We start from the raw sequence: 17,444 nt of genomic DNA, 5'->3' as shown, positions 1-17,444 counted from the left end.
AAGTTCTGCAAGTAAATGACGTCATGTGTGTTTGGAAACTTTCTACTAATTCCCCTTAAAAAGGAGTACAAAAAAGGGGTAATTTTAACGTTAAATTTTAAAGCGAAACTCGAAATTTTCGATATAACAGATCTAAGTTCTTAAAAATTCCCGTGAATAGAACTTAAAGTTCGCAAACACCGCTAAGCTGTATTACAAAAACTCATATTACACAAACTATTAATTAATATATTATTAAACAAAAAAATTACATTTTGTAAAGTTGTTATTTAACTGTAAGTTTGTGTAAACAAATTTATAATACTATTTTTTAATAACTTTACATATTAACAAAATAGTTTTCTATCAACAGCTGAGGATACACAAAAAAAGATAAATTATAAATAGAATGTAAAATTATCTTGGTTAACAATAAAAATTATTTGTATTTTTATAAACATATTTTTTTTTAATTTTAGTGTAGTTATAATACATTTGTATTGTAAATACTTGTATAATATTGTACGCTAACTTCGACAGTCAAAACTTGTTTACGACTAAATTTTCCGTTACGTCATATCACTGGAACGATAAAAACGTGCTGACAATGGCATACAAACCAGACTTAGCCTTGCCGAGCATGTATTGAGATGGGTTCATTGCTTTTAACCAGATTAAACCATATTTATATAAACGTCTTTCATGTATTTGGTATTATGATTTATATTACTAGTTATTTAGGGTTTGTGAAAAATAGTGTTAAAATATTGGTTTAATCAGTTAATTGATCAACGGTCAGACGGTCAGACTGTCCAAGTTTTTTACATACACGGATCGCTTCTTAACTTAATATTAATAACAGACAGATAAAAGTATAATGTAGTTGTGTTCTAATTAAGTGCTGTAATTAAAAATTGTTAGTTTTAAATCATCACAATACTAATTGTGTAAAAACACTTCCTATTATATTATGTTTTAACAATATGGATTGATAATATTATTTTCATTTTATCAACGAGCACAATTAATTAATTCATCTTTTTTATTTTTCAGAAATTTTTGTTTTTATATTTATACATTGTCAGATCGTGTTGCAAAGTTTTCTGTCAATTTTTAAAACAATTTAAGCAATGGCTCTAACCCCAACAATCGGAATGGAAAGTAGAATTAACGGACTAACCAACATGTAAGATTATTTTTTAAAAACAATTTTTAGCAGGTTTAGATATAAAGAAGTATATATATATATATATATACATAGGCTATACAATTATACAAAACTTATATATATATTATAATATTTGTTTTCGAATTGTAAATTGTATATTTTTCAACAGGATATCCGAACAAATTAGTGATCCATACACTCCACATATGAGCAGCTACGAAAACAGACTGAACTCATTTTCGAATTGGCGAATCAACATTCAAGCTACACCGCAGCAACTTGCTACTGCTGGGTTATTCTACACTGGAAAGAGAGATTGTGTTAAATGTTTTCACTGCAATGGCACCCTACAGAATTTCGAGTACAATGACGAACCATGGGTCGAACATGGAAAATGGTTTCCGAGGTAAAATGGGGTTTAGAATTAGCAGTTAAATAAAAAAGTTGAAATAACAAAATATTTCAGTCTAATTTTTGTATTATATATATATAAATATAATATTTTGACATTAACTGTGAAATTGTTTTAACAGATATTTATATGATCTGCGTACCCTTGGTTTTTATTTTTTTAACAATTAAAAAACTAATTTATGTTTTTACTTTTTAGTTGTGAATTCTTACATCGACAAAAAGGAAGCGCATTTGTGGACAATATAACAAAGCAATTTCCCCAAATCAACCGCCCTGTTTTAACTAAACGACCGACAAGTAATAACTGCAATGTTGATTATAAAGAATACGAATCAGCATTAGCTACCCGTACAGACACTGCTATGAAATCTGTAATCGTCGAAGAGGCTTTAAAATTCGGTTATGAGGAAGCAATGGTAAGAACTTTGGTAAAACTGAAGTTACAACAAGAAAGCTGTGAATACAAGTTGGTGGAGGGATTGATTTCGGATTTGCAGAAAGCAGAGAATGGCTCCAATAATTTGTACGCGAAATGCAGAACCCCAGAGTTACATCAAGCAACAAATCATATTAACACAACAGAAAACAACAAAATTCCTGCCGGTTTACTTATGATGTCATTTTCAACTAATGCTGCCAGTTAATCCCCCAGTAAATACTGCATGAATATGATGTAACTGTAAAAATGAATGTTTTTTATTCAAATATATTCGTAAATTGTTATAATACTGCTAATATGTGTGTATTTGTTTAACTAGTCGCAAATGTCGTGCTGTTATTTTATATATTTTATCTGTTTTGTAATAGAGGTAGTTTATTATATTGGTTTTCACAACTTCTGTATTCAGCCACATAAATTATTAATGTATTTTAAAACAAAGAGTTTTAATTTATTGGTACTTGTTTTTCAAACCATAAAACTTTTCCTAGAATTTTTTTGTAGAAACCAAACAAACAGTCCATTCTTTGTAAGGAAGTACGTAATATGGAAAAATAAACATCATGCCTAAATAGGAGAAATGCAGTTTTAACCTTGCTTGGTGTGTTTGCATAGCCACAAAGACCATTTACGTTTAAACCTATATCGTCAATCCATCAGATAAGATAGTTAATAAGTAATTTAATATCGATACGAGCTTTGTGAAGGCACAAACTATTTTTACCACATAATTTTTTATGGAATTTGGACTTTAACAAATTGAATAAACCATTGAGAAATTTTTTAGCGTCATTTCCTGCTATACAATCCCTGACAAAATGTTTTGTTACCATTGTGGTATATAATCTGAAAGATTTATTACAATGCCATGTCACTATCGGCATATTATGACGTCAGAAAAATTGTATTGTTTTTTATGAATAATAAACAAAATACCCACAAGAATTACAAGGGATATTTTTGTAAAATGTTTTAAAAAATGATTGCTGCTTAGTATGTGATTTATTTGTTGACCATTCATTCGCATTCTCTATAACCACGTTTATATCGACTTACGCCTTTTATTATTCACATACGGCACGTTCTCTCTACACTGTTATTCATTTTTTTATGTCGTTGTAACTGTTGTTCAATAAAACAAAAATAAACAATAATATCATTTCTTTTTTTTTAATTAAATAGTGGATAAAAATTAAAAAAAATAAATTTATACAAATTAAGATGAAATTAAATTATTATAAACTAACAGTTACATTAAAAATAAGTAAGAATGAAATATTAAACAAAACATTTTAAATATTTAAAATATTTTAACAGTTCTGTTTTAAAGAAAACAAAATATCAAATTCTGTTTAAAGTTTAAAGAAGTTTAAAAGGTCGAAATCATATAAATACTTTTTTATTGTTAATATTAGGCTTGACAAAATTTCTTTACAATTTGGAAGCTACTTGATACAAACATAAAACAAACACAATCGTGAATAACAGTCGAAACAATAGTTGATGTTTTCATATTTTAATTTCAGCCATACCAAAACATCACAAATCTTGAAAGTTTAACCTTATGTAGGTATAGAGTTACATGTAAACAGATACCACCGAAAAAAAACAGACAACAAGTCGTTTACAATAAAGTAAAAACCAGAACAAACTCGAGGTTTAAAGTTCTTGTTTATCAGTCGTTTAAAAATTGTTTGAACAGTGGTTTATTGAACCCAAACCCAAATAAACCTTTTTAATGACCATGATTGAACCTAACAAAAACTAAGAAATAACCCGTTAGCGCCAACTGGCGGATAAAACAAAGCTCTAAAATAAATCGTACATTTGCTTTTGATATGTTCACAGAATTTAAATATAAGTACAAATACAGATTTATTAATTGTATTACAGAGCTAAAAATTGTTATTTATTCTAAAAAGGGTGCTTGAATATGGTAAATAGTTACGTAACTAATAAACAAAATTAACGCAACAGAAAACGAAACAAATCCTGCCAGCGAATAATGTGATTTTCAAACACGTATTTATTGGTTGCTTTTTTCACTTTTGTTCCTTGTGGTTTTTTGTCCCAGACAAAAAAGTTGAATAAAAAAAAACGTCATAGGGAAGGTTAAATAAACCACATAAAATAATGGCTTAACCTTAAGCTTGGCTTGTTATTGTTTAAAATTTAAAGAAAAAACAACCTTATTGTTTAAAATTTGAAAGAGCGACGCAATTTTCTAAGTTGAATAGATCGTTGAGAAATTTCTTTAACGTGTTTTTCCATTTATTATTATGGCCAAAATATTTTATTATTGCGCACGTAGCAACTATAAAATGACGTCACAAATTTCCAGAATCCTTGTTGTTTATTGTTTATTACAAGTTGTAAAATAAAATACCCGCAAAAATTATGTGGTGTTATTTTAATGGGATTATTTGTCTAAAAAAAGCACAAAAATTATTTAAACAATCTGCTAAATTAACATAGAAATTTCACATAATAAGCCTATACAGTTAAACAACAAGCTGAAAAACTTGAAAAAAAACTTAAAAATTTAAAACAAAAAATCCTAAATATTTGAAAAGGAATACCATTGTTTGCTTTAAGAATACTAAATTTTAAATTTTGTTTTATTGTCCTATGACTATTATTTTACAGTTTTATTTAATTAACCTGGCTAAAATCAATACTATTTGACGACACTTAAAGAGATGGTTCGGTCGCAGAGTTTCTTTTTTAATTATGTTGGAATTTTTCCAACTTGAACGAGAATACGTTTATTTTAAAAATTGGTCAAGTAGTTTTTGAGATATCGTAATTTGAAAGTAAATTTTGTAAAAAGGGAAAATTCCTACCCTCGCGAGTCACGTGACGCACGACGTCATCGTTGTAAGTCATTTGCTGGCAGACATAGAAAAATAACCTTATTTTGCCCCCTCTGAACCGTTTGTTGTACTTTTTTTAATTTTTTTTTTGCAAAAAACAAACTTAGCACAGTCTTAGTTTTGTTTAAAATAAAATCACTTCATTGTTGTTAACTATTTTATTGTCAAATTGTTCAAATTAGCGTATATAGCCTATATAGACGATATATACTTAAATTTTGGTTATACTATAACAATTATTTTAGTTATATTTTTACAAGTGTAAAGCACAAACTAAAGTTAAGAAAGGCAGCAAACACTAATATTTGTTGTCAGGGGTACAAGAACTTACGTATATTGTACGTTATATTAAAAATTGTTTGGAATTATTATTAAAAAAATACATAAAATATGTTAACCAGAATATTAGGTTATAGTTTATTGATGTATTATATACTTTGTGTGTCTTAACCCATGTGACGTTTAGTGATTAAAACTTAAGTAACACTCAGTTGATTGCTTTAGTGACACTCAGTTGACCTGTCTGTTTCTTGTTAGTGTTTGTCAGCCAACGTTTCTGGCTTGTAAATTTCCAAAATTAACAACATAACCTTAATTTGTTAGAATTTTTTAAATACAGCCGACCTAATTAAAAATACTTTAAAAGTAAAAAATTTCTTATGGCTAAATATTGCTTTTTATGTTAAGTTTGTTTTCCGCAAAAAAAATTAAAAAAAGTACAACAAACGGGTCAGAGAGGACAAAATAAGGTCATTTTCCTATGTCTGCCAGCAAATGATCTTACGACGATGACGTCGTGCGTCACGTGACTCGCGAGCGTTGGGGCTTTCCCTATTTACAATATTTACCTTTAAATCCTGATATCTCAAAAACTACTTGACCAATTTTTAAAATAAAGGTATCCTCGTGCAAGTTGAAAAAATTCCAACATAATTAAAACAGAAACTCTACGGTCGAACCATCTTTTTAATAAAAAAAAGGCATTATTAATGTTTTTTATATCCCATCTATTAAAAGAGCGAACAAAAAAACATTTCTTTGGATAGTTTAAAATTTAAATCGTATGAGTTAGACCTATACAAACACCCCCTACAAAGTCAGTTAACGAATATTTACAAACAATGTCCAAGTTTTTTTTTTTGTTTTTTTATTTAGTGCATCAGTTTAGGGTGATAGGTTTTGTAATTTTAAGAATAATGTATCATTGGTGCAGCTTAAACTCGACACCTTTCGGCTTGTAGTTTGCTGCCATGGTCGGTATACCACACTACTTGAATATTATTAAAACATTTTAAAAACCTTTTAAAAATACCTCTTGAGCTCCCACCGACGGTCAAAACCATTTTAAACAACTAAAACAGAAAACAAATCTTAAAAAATTTTAACTCTAAATTGCTGTTAATTTTTACATCCATTTCGTAACATCATAGACTAAATTAACCTGGTTTTTTATTAACTTAAAGTAAACTGTAAATTTTTATTATTTAAAAATTGTTAAACAAATTTATGACGTAAATATATAAATGTATTTAACCGCCACCAACCAATACTTTATTTATATAAACTGTGCTAATGCTTAACTACTTTATTGATATACTTACATAACTCACTTTAATGATCAATTTAAACATATATACACAGTAACTAATGAAGGTTCTATCCGCTACAAAATTTTTACATTGCCAAGGGCTGTGCTAGATTGCTTAAATAAATAAAAATTTATAAGCTTCTCTTAAATGGTTATTCGTTTTAGTTTTTTGTGTATATATCTTTATCCTCGGTGTGGAAAAGTTGCTTTCGCGACTTAGTCTCGAGTTGCTTGTGGCAGTTTGGGATATTAGAGATTATAATTGACTGATAATTATACTACTGATTAAGTGCTGGCTCAGCAGGAGTTCATACCGTTTATATCGTCTTACTCAAGGGCGCTACAGCATAAGATCAGTGGTGATTGAACACACGGCCTCATATGTGGTGTAGCAAGTGTTTTTACCTCTACACCACGCTGCCGGTCGTTATATTATTAGTTACTTGATGCACATGTTATATTAATAATATTTATCGGCAAACGTTATACTGATTTTTATTACTCTAGAACATTTAAATTGTGTCGAATAGTCAATATTTACAATTATCACAAGGAAATATTTTACAGAAGATAGGTTCAATAGAAATAATTTAAAATTTACATTAAGATGCCTATAATAAAATAATAAATTCGAAGTTTAAAAATCGTTAATCATAGACCATTGTGTATCGGCAAAACAAAAAAGACCTAAAAGATAACAAATCAATATATATGTTAATATTTTTTAACAACTCGATTTGCTTAAAATAAAAGGACAGAGTAGCATATAAAACCAACAAAATATACGCATAATAAACCATGCAAAGTAGCACACAACAAATTATGTTTAAAACTTAAATCATCTTGGCCCAAATACGAAATTTAAGAGTCATATCATAAAAAACACAAAAATATCTTAATCGAGTAGCCATTCTGCCATTCGTTTGCAAATTTAATATGTACTTTAAAGCAAGGGAAGGCAATCTTTTTCGTACTTAAAAAAAACACAAATGCTCACCAATAAAAATTTATAAAGTTTAAAGCAATTCATTTTTTATCAAATCGATGATTAACATTTTTAAATGTTTCTAAGACAAAATAAGCTTACAAATCAAAAAATGAGGACGTTTCTGCCGCAAAGCATTTAACCTGGAAAAGTATGCGGGCCGGTAACGGGCTCCTAACCGGCACGGGGCCGCTGCCAGTGGTTGCCGACCACTGCTTTAGAGTACAAGTCAATAAAGCGAAGGTTCAAAAAATTTGGTTTACAATAACTTAAAAGTTAAATCGTTATAGAGAATACAACTTTGTTAATAACCGACAAATATACGAAATTTTACACAGTTTTTTTCTAGCAAAACTCCACTTTAAAATACTAAATGTTGTTTGCATAACACAATAGTAAAAAAAGAATTGTTTTTTTTTTTAACTTTTTTGAAAGTAGGAGTAAATACGGTGAGTAAACTTGAAAGTATTAGAACCATCGACGCTTTTTATTGTCTCGGTTTTGTTCTGAAGAATTTCCTCAATGAATTGAAGAATTTTCGAACTTTTCCGTCATCGTGGTTACTACGAGAAGTAGAACAATTCGCAACTTTACTAATATTAGGAATATCGGCACTTTGTAGTAAATTAGCACTAGAGCTTAGAAAGCCATTGCTTGAACCTATTGTATTAAGTGGGTGCACACTATTAGAGCTTCTAGCTATGCTTGAATATTCTGGTTTGTTTTTTCCTTGTAAACCTTCCAAAAAATTAGGCTGCACATTTATATCATCTAGTGGTACAACACGGAATAATTCTGTTTTAGTTGTGTTGTTACAATATCTTTTTTCGTCTTCTTGAAGATCGTGGATTAAAGATTCTGCATTTCCATAAATTTCTTTTTCTTCTCGAACTTTTTTTTTGGCCAAATCCCGAACTTTGACCAAAGTGAATCCAAGTTCGACGGCACACTGAGCAATTTCTGAATTCATAAATTTTTCCAGGGTCACATCATTAAATTCTAGTATACTAGAGTACAAACTCGATTCTGGCTTTTTTAAAGCCCGACCCTGAAGTACTTTAGGTTTTTTCAAACAGAAAGAATTATTGTTGGTGTTTGTTGAAGAATTCAACAATGAACTCTCACGAATCTTGATAAACTTGCAACTACACAAAAAACAAACTTTTTTATATTTAAACATTTACTAAATACCGCCGAAAAACATTTAAACAAAAGATAAACGAACCAGACTTTTTATTGCATTTATATACCCAAATATTTTCTAAATAAATGAAATGCAAATATCGCACCTTCCACAACTGTTTTTATGCCGCACAAAAGGATCATCACTGGATCTCCAATTTTCTAAGCAGGTTCCACAAAGCAAACACTTGGTCTGATCTCTTATTCCAGTAAACTTAAAACCAGCATCAGTTAATTTAATTGGATCAGCATTTCCTTTCCATTTTGTATAAGAACGTAGCCTTCTATTACGTAAAATATCACTTTTGCTATCCATCAAAAGGATATTTATTTCACATTTCAACTTTATCGCTTATGGATTTTTGCTTTTACTAATACCTTTTATAAAATTAAATAAATGTTTATTGTTTCTATTTAAAAGTATTTAATGTACATGCTTAATTGCCAAACTAAATTAAAACATAGATCACTTGAAGTTTACGGACCTCGCCGGAACTCCGAACTTTACCGTCCCTGTCAAATTTCTTATTACCCTAGCGATTTCTTTAAAACCATTTTTTATACACTCTAACTATATATATTTATATATATAAACCATAACCTTAACTTAACAAAATGTTTAATTTTAAATGCCTTTAAATGTTATTAGCAAATATATAACGGCCATAATATTACATCTGTAGAGCGGGCAATTGACTAGTTTGTTAAATAACGGTTCTTGAATCTCTTCACTTTAACGGTTCTTAATTTCTGACGAACCTTAAACTATAGATAATCCTTAAAATGTTATCATAATGCATAAACTGCCTTGTGTAAGTACACATTTTGTATTTAATACCTGTAAGCTATGTACATTGCACCTTCGCATTTTAAAACAACTACCCGCCATACTACGGCCTATCACCGTTATAAAGACGACTTTTTTACATTTTGACGCTTACGCAGTGACGTATTTTATTTTGACGCAAATTTAATGACTACGTAAGTGCCACCGAAAGAAAAAGAAAAAGGGAGTTCCCCTGGTAAAGTTGTTGGTGATGTTAGCGCAAGTTTTAAAAAAAAAATAAATATTCTCAATCGTTTCGGGGAAAATTTAAAAAAATAAATATATTCTTTTTTAAGCTCTCATAAGACCCGAAAGCTTATTTATTTAAAAAAAAAATAATGGAACCGAAAATAAGTAAATATATTCATAAAATGGTGAAATTTTAATATATTATATTGATTGACAAAAATAACCTTAAAAAACAACCAATTCTTTAATATGCGCCTTTGCAAATGTTTCTGTTTTCCTTAGCTTAACTTGCCAATTTTATAACTACAAATAAATTACAATTTCTTTATACATTATGGTTATCAAACTTTAACCAAGTTTAAAAGAATAAAAATAAAAAACAATTTAAAAACTTGTACATTAAATAAATAGTTCAACAATAACAAAATATACAATTTAAAATAGAGAACAAAGTTAAAACAATATGACATAACCTAAAAATTGTCTTTCAATACCTTCTAATATTTTACCGGGTGCTTCACCAGGGGATTTCCCAGGTTGTTCGTTGACTTAATTTTAGTTTCGTGCAATCCCGTGAACGTACTTTTTGAAAAGCTATATATATATATCAACTACTACAGTTTAAAAATTTCATTAAGCATAAAAGACAATTTTAAATTAAGTTAAGGGGTGCCTGCAGAAAATTTATAAAATATTTTCAATATGAACAGACAAGAAATGGAACCAATGCAAGTCGAACAAAACAACGGGTACGTTAATACTAACAAAATAGTAAAAAAAATTAAAAATACCTTAAATTTAAATTGCGATTTAAATAAACAGCAAACATTATAAATTGGAATATTTGTTTTAGATTTAGGAATTCGTTAACAATTGGTAACAACCATCAACAAAGCGGTAACTGCAGGCACCCCGGATTTGATGCAAGGTACACATCAATTACACCTTAAAAAAATATGTTGTTTTAATTTATTTTAACCAACATTTTTTTAAATAATTTTTTTTATTTTAGGTCTCAAATCCGTCAGAATCACTGTGAAGGAAACATTTTTCAGTGCAATACTCCCGCTACGCCTAATATGCAACAAGAGGAAATACGTCGAAATACTTTTTCAAATGAAAGTTGGCCAAGCAATCTTGTGGGTTTAATTGCATCGTTAACAAGGGCGGGGTTTTATTATTTGGGGGAAAGGGATAGAACAAAATGCTTTTATTGTAATGGTGGTTTGCAAAATTGGGAAGACTGTCAAGACCCATGGGTTGAACATTCGAAGTGGTATCCAGAGTAAGTTAAACTTGCTAAAATTTATATAATTTGTCATTTAAAACAGTATGAAATATAAAATAAAGATAATATAAAACTAAAAAGAAATATAAAATTTAATATTTTTGTTGTTTTTTAGCTGTGATCATTTGCTTGCAAATAAAGGATTGGATTTCGTTGATCAAGTTGCCAATAAATTTCCAAACTTAAAGAGACCGTCTTATAATCACAGGCGTTCTGGAAATGAGTTACCTAGCTCTAGCAGTTCCCAGCGTGAAAAAACATTACAGGAAAAAATAGAAGAATTTATGGCGTCGCAGCTAGTAAAAGAAGTCGAACCTTTTGGTTTCTCAAAACAATTAATAAGAAAAGTGGTCGAAGCTAAACTAGGCAAAGGTGAAAGTTACAGAAGCGTTTCGGAAATCGTTAATGAAGTAATAGACGCTGAAAATAATCAAGTTAATAACTACGTAAATGAAATCCACGAACATCCTAGTATGCCTGTCAATAATATGGAACCTAATCATGTCGAAAGTGATGCTGTGTTAAATTCAATTGCTCAACTTAACAACGAACAACAAAAACAAAGACTTCAGGATTTGCAGGACGAACAAAGATGTAAAATTTGTTTAGACGAAGAAACTAACTGTTTATTTTTGCCCTGTAATCATCTTTGCTGCTGCGAAAATTGTGCTAAATCTTTGCGTAGTTGCCCTTTGTGTCGTGTTAAATTAACCCAAATTATTAAAATATATCGCACCTAAAATTTATTTTTGATTGTCTATTTTATTTGCGTGCCCAACATCAGATCAAATATTAGTTAGTGATTTTGTGTAGAGTTTAAGTAGTTAATATAATAAACAAATGGTTACTTTATTTTTGAAATTATGCCAAGAGCAAGTTATTAAAAACACATGAATTAAAAAAAATCAATTAGGTCAACATTAAAAAGTAAAAAAACAATCTATTGACTAAACAAAAAAAATTGATTAATTCTTTTATATAACTCTTGAACCCTTTTTTATTTCTTTTAAATATAATAAATGTTACGTCTAAGAATTTTATAAAAAAAATGTTACGTCTATTATATAAAATAATCGTTACGTCTAGAAATTTTGTACAGATATTCCTTTCTGCCAAAAATTAACCAGACTATAGACATTTTATTGGTTTAATGAGTGTTATAAAATAATTTATTTGGTACAATTTATTAACTCACCATATGATAATATAAAGTTTTTCTATGAGATGTATAGCCTATACAGTATGGGTCTAAAAAAATTATACCCTTAAAATCCCGAAGGTATGTAATTGTTTAAAATTTATTACAAGAAACAAAAAATGTGTTATATTAACTCATTGCAACATTTGCAAAAAATAGATATTGGTGCGACCTACCAATTTTTTATTAAAATAACATTAATACTCGGTAGAAAATCTTAAGTTTATATAACTTTTTAGAATTATAATTATAAATTTAGTAATTTGAACACAAATAATGTATTTGCGAAATTTAGACCAAACACACAATGTTAAAGTTAGTAGCCAAATAACTTAATTCTGTGTTAATTGAATAGAAGTATTGTATATGAATGTGTACTAGCTAAATTGTTTTATTTATACATACACATTTTCATTTGTAGACCACGTTTTCTTGACATACCAAGTTGTTAAATGTCCGAAACAACCAGATGCTAAACAAAAATACTTAAGCTATATATCTTATTACATTTCAAATAAGGAAGTTATGTTACAAATGTAATTTAGATCTAACGCTTTAAAATCAAAGTAGAAAATGTAGGGGAATTTTTAAAAAACACTAATATTTCAATAAGGTAATAAAAAAAGATATCAATAAAATATAAAAACATTTTATGAAGATCAAAAAATATAAACCGTTATAAAGAAGTTTTTTATATATAAGGCGTGGTTGGTTAGAAGAACCAACAGTAGTTCGTTCCCCTTTACAATATTTCGACAGAATAGTCCCTAACATTACATAAGTTATTGTACTGGTGTCGCAATTGTTATCTATTTATTAAAACAACCCAACAATTTTCCCTAGCAATTGTTTTGTTGTCAAGTCGTGTTTGAATTTATTTTAAGCCACATAAGAAAATTGCACCAACATTTGTGTTTGTTTGGTCACAGAAATGCAACAAAGCAAATATTGATTGCAGCAAATACGTTTTTAATAATTTATTAACCAAGTAAAGTTATCATGTGCAAACATATGAGACAAACAAATAAAAAAGTTTAAATAAAATTGTCAACAACCTGCAATGTTAGCTTTTAACACCGCGAGTTGCAACATCAGGTAGATTAACAACCTAAAAAAGTTGCGCAATTTATAACCGCAGTACTTAACGACCGTATGTACGAACCAATTGACCCGACACGAAGAAAAACAATAAAGTTTTTTCTGTTGAAACAACCAAGGGGATTTCCCTGAAAAAGCCCGTGAATACTCTAGCATTCAACATTTCCCTTTTCTTAAATAACCTAAACATTCAACCCACGGGTAATAAAAAAAAATGTCAGCAAACCAAGGTAACCTTAAACTTGTTTATGTGTACATTAAACTTTAAATAAAAAGTTAAAACGATGTGGTAAAATTTAACAAATTGTATGAAACTTTATTTTTTTAATCAGTATTAAACATTCGGTTTTTAGACAAAAAAATTTGACTAAAACTTGTCTGCATACAACAAAAAAATAAATTTATCGATAAATAAGTTATTGTTGAATTTTATATACGCATTAAAGTGTTATTTTGCCACTAGGTAGAATTGTTTAGTGTTTTATCAAAAGATTCAGAAATATTTCCATCTTCCAGTTGTTTTTTTCGGCTCTCAAGTATAGAAAAGGTTTTATTTTGTTGAATTCTTTTTCTTTTTTGATAATGTTTATGACCTTTAGATTTTATGTGGTCTGCAAATAAAAGTAACAACATATTATTTTAAATAACTAGTTTTAAGAACAAAATAATACAAGAATAAAAACGAAAGAATAAAAGAACAAAAATAGTGCAAAAATTAAAAAAATTATCATACTACTAGTACATAAATTAGTAATGCTTTTCACTTAATTTTTTGTTTACGAAGTTTTAACAACCCTGCTAATTTGTATTTTAATAAAAGCCGTGGTTATACACGAAACAGATAACAAAATCTAACAAATTGGAACATTAAAGTGAGAGAGTTAAATTAAGAGAGAACATTATAAAATATTTCCACGTTACGCAAGTGACGTTTTCTCACGTTTTTGCGTGGTAACACAAGTTACGTCTACATTCGCATTAGTAGTTTGCTTTTCATTTAAACATATTCTAATTTATACTGTTATTTAATTATATGCGTATTTAAAAAGATTTTTTAAAATTTTTAACCCACTACCATGTTTTGTTATATAAAACTTTTAAAGGAAAAAAAAAAAAAAATTAAAAAGGAAAAAAAAAATTAAAGGAAAAAAAATTATCTTACCGCCCCATTCTCGACGCGGTATAAGTCTTTGATCGCATATTTCGCACGGAAGTAACTCATTTTGAGTTTTGTCTTGATTTCTTGAACAATCTAGCTCTATAGCAACTAATTCATCTAAGTCCTGTTTAAAATAGCAAAAAATAAATTTTACTTGTATTTTACTTAAAAATATAAATGAAAGAAAGTTAAAAGTTTTATACTTTAGTAATATTGGATCCGGCGATTTTATCATATTTTAGATCATAAAATTTACTTTTAAATTATTGTTATGTTAACAAAATATTTATTTCTACTCAAAAATATTTATTTCAACCTGTGTATGTCCAAGATAAGATAACTTCCCAGCTATATATTTGTTGTCGTTATAGAAAGTTTTAAGCAAATTTAAAGCAGGATAAAGAACTTTTTTATCCCATTCATTGGGATTGGTTGCATCAACTCCATACACAGGTAAAGCGCTTGTTCCTAATAAAAGTTTGAAAGACTTGACAGCAAAAAATCAAAATTGAATTTTTAAAAAACAAAGATTTAAATACAATAAACAAACAAAAACCTAATTTAAAAAAAAGTAATAGCACTTTTTAAATTTTTGATATTGATATCATGATATACAACTGAATTGAATTTGAAAACTTAAAACCAAACTTCAAATTTTCATAAACAATAACCTAATTAATCAGTTAGTAAAACTTAGGTATTAAAAACTAATAGAAACTGTTGCTGTGTCATAAACAACAAACAATTTATTTTTATTAATTTTTGATGTAGAAAAGGCTAAAATCAAAGCCTAAAATAGCATAATATTTTCTACCCAGACTCCTCAGCCTTTAGTTGTTTTGGGTAATTTATAATATTTTTTGCTTTGATGATTCAACCCAGAACCTAAGTTTTGGTGTTGTCTGCATAAAGGATTTACTAAAAATTACGACACCCAAATAAAATAACTTACTGTTGACAATTCTTAAGTTAATCCATCGAACTTGTTTCTTGGCATATTTCCAAGTTGATATTTTCATTCTTTCTTTACCATCTTCAAGGAGTTTTAATTTTTCATCTTCACTTGTTGAAGTTTGGGCAGTAAGGTAAGTATGAAACTCTGTTAAAAATTAAATTTAACTCTGTTAGAATATTGGAACTTTACCAAATTTTACCTAAACCAAATATCTAAAAAAAGAACTAAAATAATTTATGGACATTTATGACTATTATTTAAACATTGAAAACATTTGTAATTGTATGACAACTTTTAAGTCAATAAACATCATCTGTCATATTAAAAGATAAATTTTAATTTCCAGGTAACACTTATTGGTTTAGAGAGAAAAAAAACATAGAAAATTTAGTATTAGATAGATTTTAAACATCACACCTTTAAATCCAATACTTTGAAAGATTCCGTTTTCATAATCAGGTTTTAGATTATTCACCAATCTATATAACATAAAATAGTTTAAAGATATTTAAAAAATTGTAATTGTTTTTTGCACACCTTTCTTTATTGTATTCCTCATGAAAATCAGCTAATTCTTTTAGTAAACCTTTTTTTATCATTGTATCAACTCGTCTGTATATCCTTTCTTCCAAAACTAAAAGTATAACAAAATATTAAATCATTATTATTATTCAAATTCAATATATTTTTGGCAATTTTGTTAGTAGTTTAAATGAATATAAAAAAAGAACTAAAATTTGAATTACAACCAAAAACATTTCTTTTAAGTTTAAATTAACCTTCAGGATTACATTGCACCCAAAAAATGCAAGCATTAGGAAATCGGATTGGACCACCAGTTAAACTACCACCAACTTGATCCCGTTGTTTATCTTTTAATACACTCATTTGCTGACCTGTGTCATAATAAATCTAAACACACAAATTTATTATAATTTACCAACATTCTTATACAAAATTTAAAAAAAAATGTCTGTACCTCAAGACTTCTAATTAATTTTCTTTTGTCGTTTGGATGCAAAACTTGTGCAGATTTTGGATCAACTTCTTTTAACATTTTATGCAAAGTTTCACCAGATAGTTTATACCATTCCTGTACAATATTTTATGTAACCAATTGGTTGTTGTGTATGACAATCTAAATGATTTTCTTTATTTATAAAAAATTTACCTTTCTCTTTTGACATAATTTATCATTAGGTGACCCTTGTTGTTTAGTTTTTAACAAAAGATCAAATAAAACCCCCTCAATATAATAATTAGTACCACCAACTAACACAGGAAACTTTCCTCTGTCTTGAATATCTGTGATCTAAAAATTTGGGAGTTGTAATTATTTGTACATGCAAATTTTTTTAAGTATAACTGTAATTATTAAAACACACAATAAAAATGTAATAATATTATTATGAAATCAAATACATGATCTTTTGCCAAGTTACTAATAAATAGCTTTACAAAATAAATATACTGTTTTTAGGCAGTCTTCTTGAAAGTGGGTAACAGTATATTCTTGTCTTGGTGACAAGAAGTTAATTAAATGGTGTGGAACTAGTTTCTGTTCTTCTTCTGTTACCTTGTTAGTAATTATATCCAAACCTTCATAAACCTATAAGACACACAATCTAAAAAATTTTAAAACAATGGCCAACCAGAAATTTATTTTTTGTATTCTTTCAAGTTATATTACCAAAAATGACCAACAACATGTGCACAGAAAGAGGTCAACTATTGCTTTTCATTTACAAATGCTTTTTCATTTACAAAAAAGTAATATATATTTAAAACATAAACAGAATCTTACCTGCATGGAATCCGCATTAATCACCTCTCCTCCTAATTTTTCAGCAATCTCCAATCCCAATTTCGATTTTCCAGCCCCGGTGGCGCCAAGTACAACAATCAATGGATTTTTATTTACACTAAACATTTTTCTTATAACATTAGTTTGTATAAATCCCATTTAAAACAAGATTATAAGTACTCTAAAACATATAAAGGTACTTTAAATTGTACTTTACTTGCTCACACCTCCCATGCCTCAAAGATTAATAGCAGTAATTAATAGCAAAAATAATGTACAAAAAACACAATTTGATGCAA

At 28.2% G+C, this 17,444-nt stretch overlaps 4 protein-coding genes across 4 annotated transcripts; 2 read left to right on the top strand and 2 right to left on the bottom strand.

The window, feature by feature from the left end:
- Nucleotides 1-681: 681 nt before the first annotated feature.
- Nucleotides 682-3,161, top strand: LOC145750229 (baculoviral IAP repeat-containing protein 7-A-like). The gene is made up of 3 exons (XM_082566209.1): nt 682-1,165; nt 1,317-1,553; nt 1,758-3,161. The coding sequence occupies exons 1-3, from the start codon at nt 1,110-1,112 to the stop codon at nt 2,203-2,205; spliced, it is 741 nt and encodes a 246-aa protein (XP_082422335.1). The 5' UTR covers nt 682-1,109; the 3' UTR covers nt 2,206-3,161.
- Nucleotides 3,162-6,940: 3,779 nt separating this feature from the next.
- Nucleotides 6,941-9,086, bottom strand: LOC145750228 (baculoviral IAP repeat-containing protein 7-like). The gene is made up of 2 exons (XM_082566208.1): nt 8,736-9,086; nt 6,941-8,591 (listed from the first exon to the last, which is right to left on the bottom strand). Exons 1-2 carry the CDS (start codon nt 8,942-8,944, stop codon nt 7,934-7,936), a joined length of 867 nt encoding a protein of 288 aa, XP_082422334.1. The 5' UTR covers nt 8,945-9,086; the 3' UTR covers nt 6,941-7,933.
- Nucleotides 9,087-10,242: 1,156 nt separating this feature from the next.
- Nucleotides 10,243-11,947, top strand: LOC145750226 (baculoviral IAP repeat-containing protein 8-like). Its single transcript, XM_082566207.1, has 4 exons — nt 10,243-10,392; nt 10,497-10,571; nt 10,656-10,928; nt 11,047-11,947. Exons 1-4 carry the CDS (start codon nt 10,346-10,348, stop codon nt 11,669-11,671), a joined length of 1,020 nt encoding a protein of 339 aa, XP_082422333.1. The 5' UTR covers nt 10,243-10,345; the 3' UTR covers nt 11,672-11,947.
- A 1,243-nt stretch (nt 11,948-13,190) lies between these two features.
- LOC145751662 (tRNA dimethylallyltransferase-like) lies at nt 13,191-17,316 on the bottom strand. Its single transcript, XM_082567859.1, has 11 exons — nt 17,146-17,316; nt 16,813-16,950; nt 16,513-16,653; nt 16,321-16,434; nt 16,121-16,253; nt 15,879-15,975; nt 15,759-15,820; nt 15,339-15,485; nt 14,703-14,854; nt 14,390-14,510; nt 13,191-13,838 (listed from the first exon to the last, which is right to left on the bottom strand). Exons 1-11 carry the CDS (start codon nt 17,302-17,304, stop codon nt 13,687-13,689), a joined length of 1,416 nt encoding a protein of 471 aa, XP_082423985.1. The 5' UTR covers nt 17,305-17,316; the 3' UTR covers nt 13,191-13,686.
- Between the last annotated feature and the right edge of the window lie 128 nt (nt 17,317-17,444).

This window comes from Corella eumyota, chromosome 4 (genome assembly GCF_963082875.1).
Source record: "Corella eumyota chromosome 4, kaCorEumy4.1, whole genome shotgun sequence".
NCBI classification, from domain to species: Eukaryota; Metazoa; Chordata; class Ascidiacea; order Phlebobranchia; family Corellidae; genus Corella; species Corella eumyota.
This window is presented reverse-complemented; position numbering and strand designations above follow the sequence as displayed.

Excerpts from the sequence above, each read along its gene's own strand:
- LOC145750226 (XM_082566207.1), top strand. The coding sequence starts at position 10,346 with ATGAACAGACAAGAAATGGAACCAATGCAAGTCGAACAAAACAACGG. Across the intron at positions 10,393-10,496 it reads CAAGTCGAACAAAACAACGG|ATTTAGGAATTCGTTAACAA; the intron begins GTACGTTAATAC and ends TATTTGTTTTAG. Across the intron at positions 10,572-10,655 it reads CACCCCGGATTTGATGCAAG|GTCTCAAATCCGTCAGAATC; the intron begins GTACACATCAAT and ends TTTTTATTTTAG.
- LOC145750229 (XM_082566209.1), top strand. The coding sequence starts at position 1,110 with ATGGCTCTAACCCCAACAATCGGAATGGAAAGTAGAATTAACGGACTA. Across the intron at positions 1,166-1,316 it reads ATTAACGGACTAACCAACAT|GATATCCGAACAAATTAGTG; the intron begins GTAAGATTATTT and ends ATTTTTCAACAG. Across the intron at positions 1,554-1,757 it reads CATGGAAAATGGTTTCCGAG|TTGTGAATTCTTACATCGAC; the intron begins GTAAAATGGGGT and ends TTTACTTTTTAG.
- LOC145750228 (XM_082566208.1), bottom strand. The coding sequence starts at position 8,944 with ATGGATAGCAAAAGTGATATTTTACGTAATAGAAGGCTACGTTCTTAT. Across the intron at positions 8,592-8,735 it reads CATAAAAACAGTTGTGGAAG|TTGCAAGTTTATCAAGATTC; the intron begins GTGCGATATTTG and ends TTTTTTGTGTAG.
- LOC145751662 (XM_082567859.1), bottom strand. The coding sequence starts at position 17,304 with ATGGGATTTATACAAACTAATGTTATAAGAAAAATGTTTAGTGTAAAT. Across the intron at positions 15,821-15,878 it reads GAGGAATACAATAAAGAAAG|ATTGGTGAATAATCTAAAAC; the intron begins GTGTGCAAAAAA and ends TATGTTATATAG. Across the intron at positions 13,839-14,389 it reads ACCGCGTCGAGAATGGGGCG|ACCACATAAAATCTAAAGGT; the intron begins GTAAGATAATTT and ends TTTTATTTGCAG.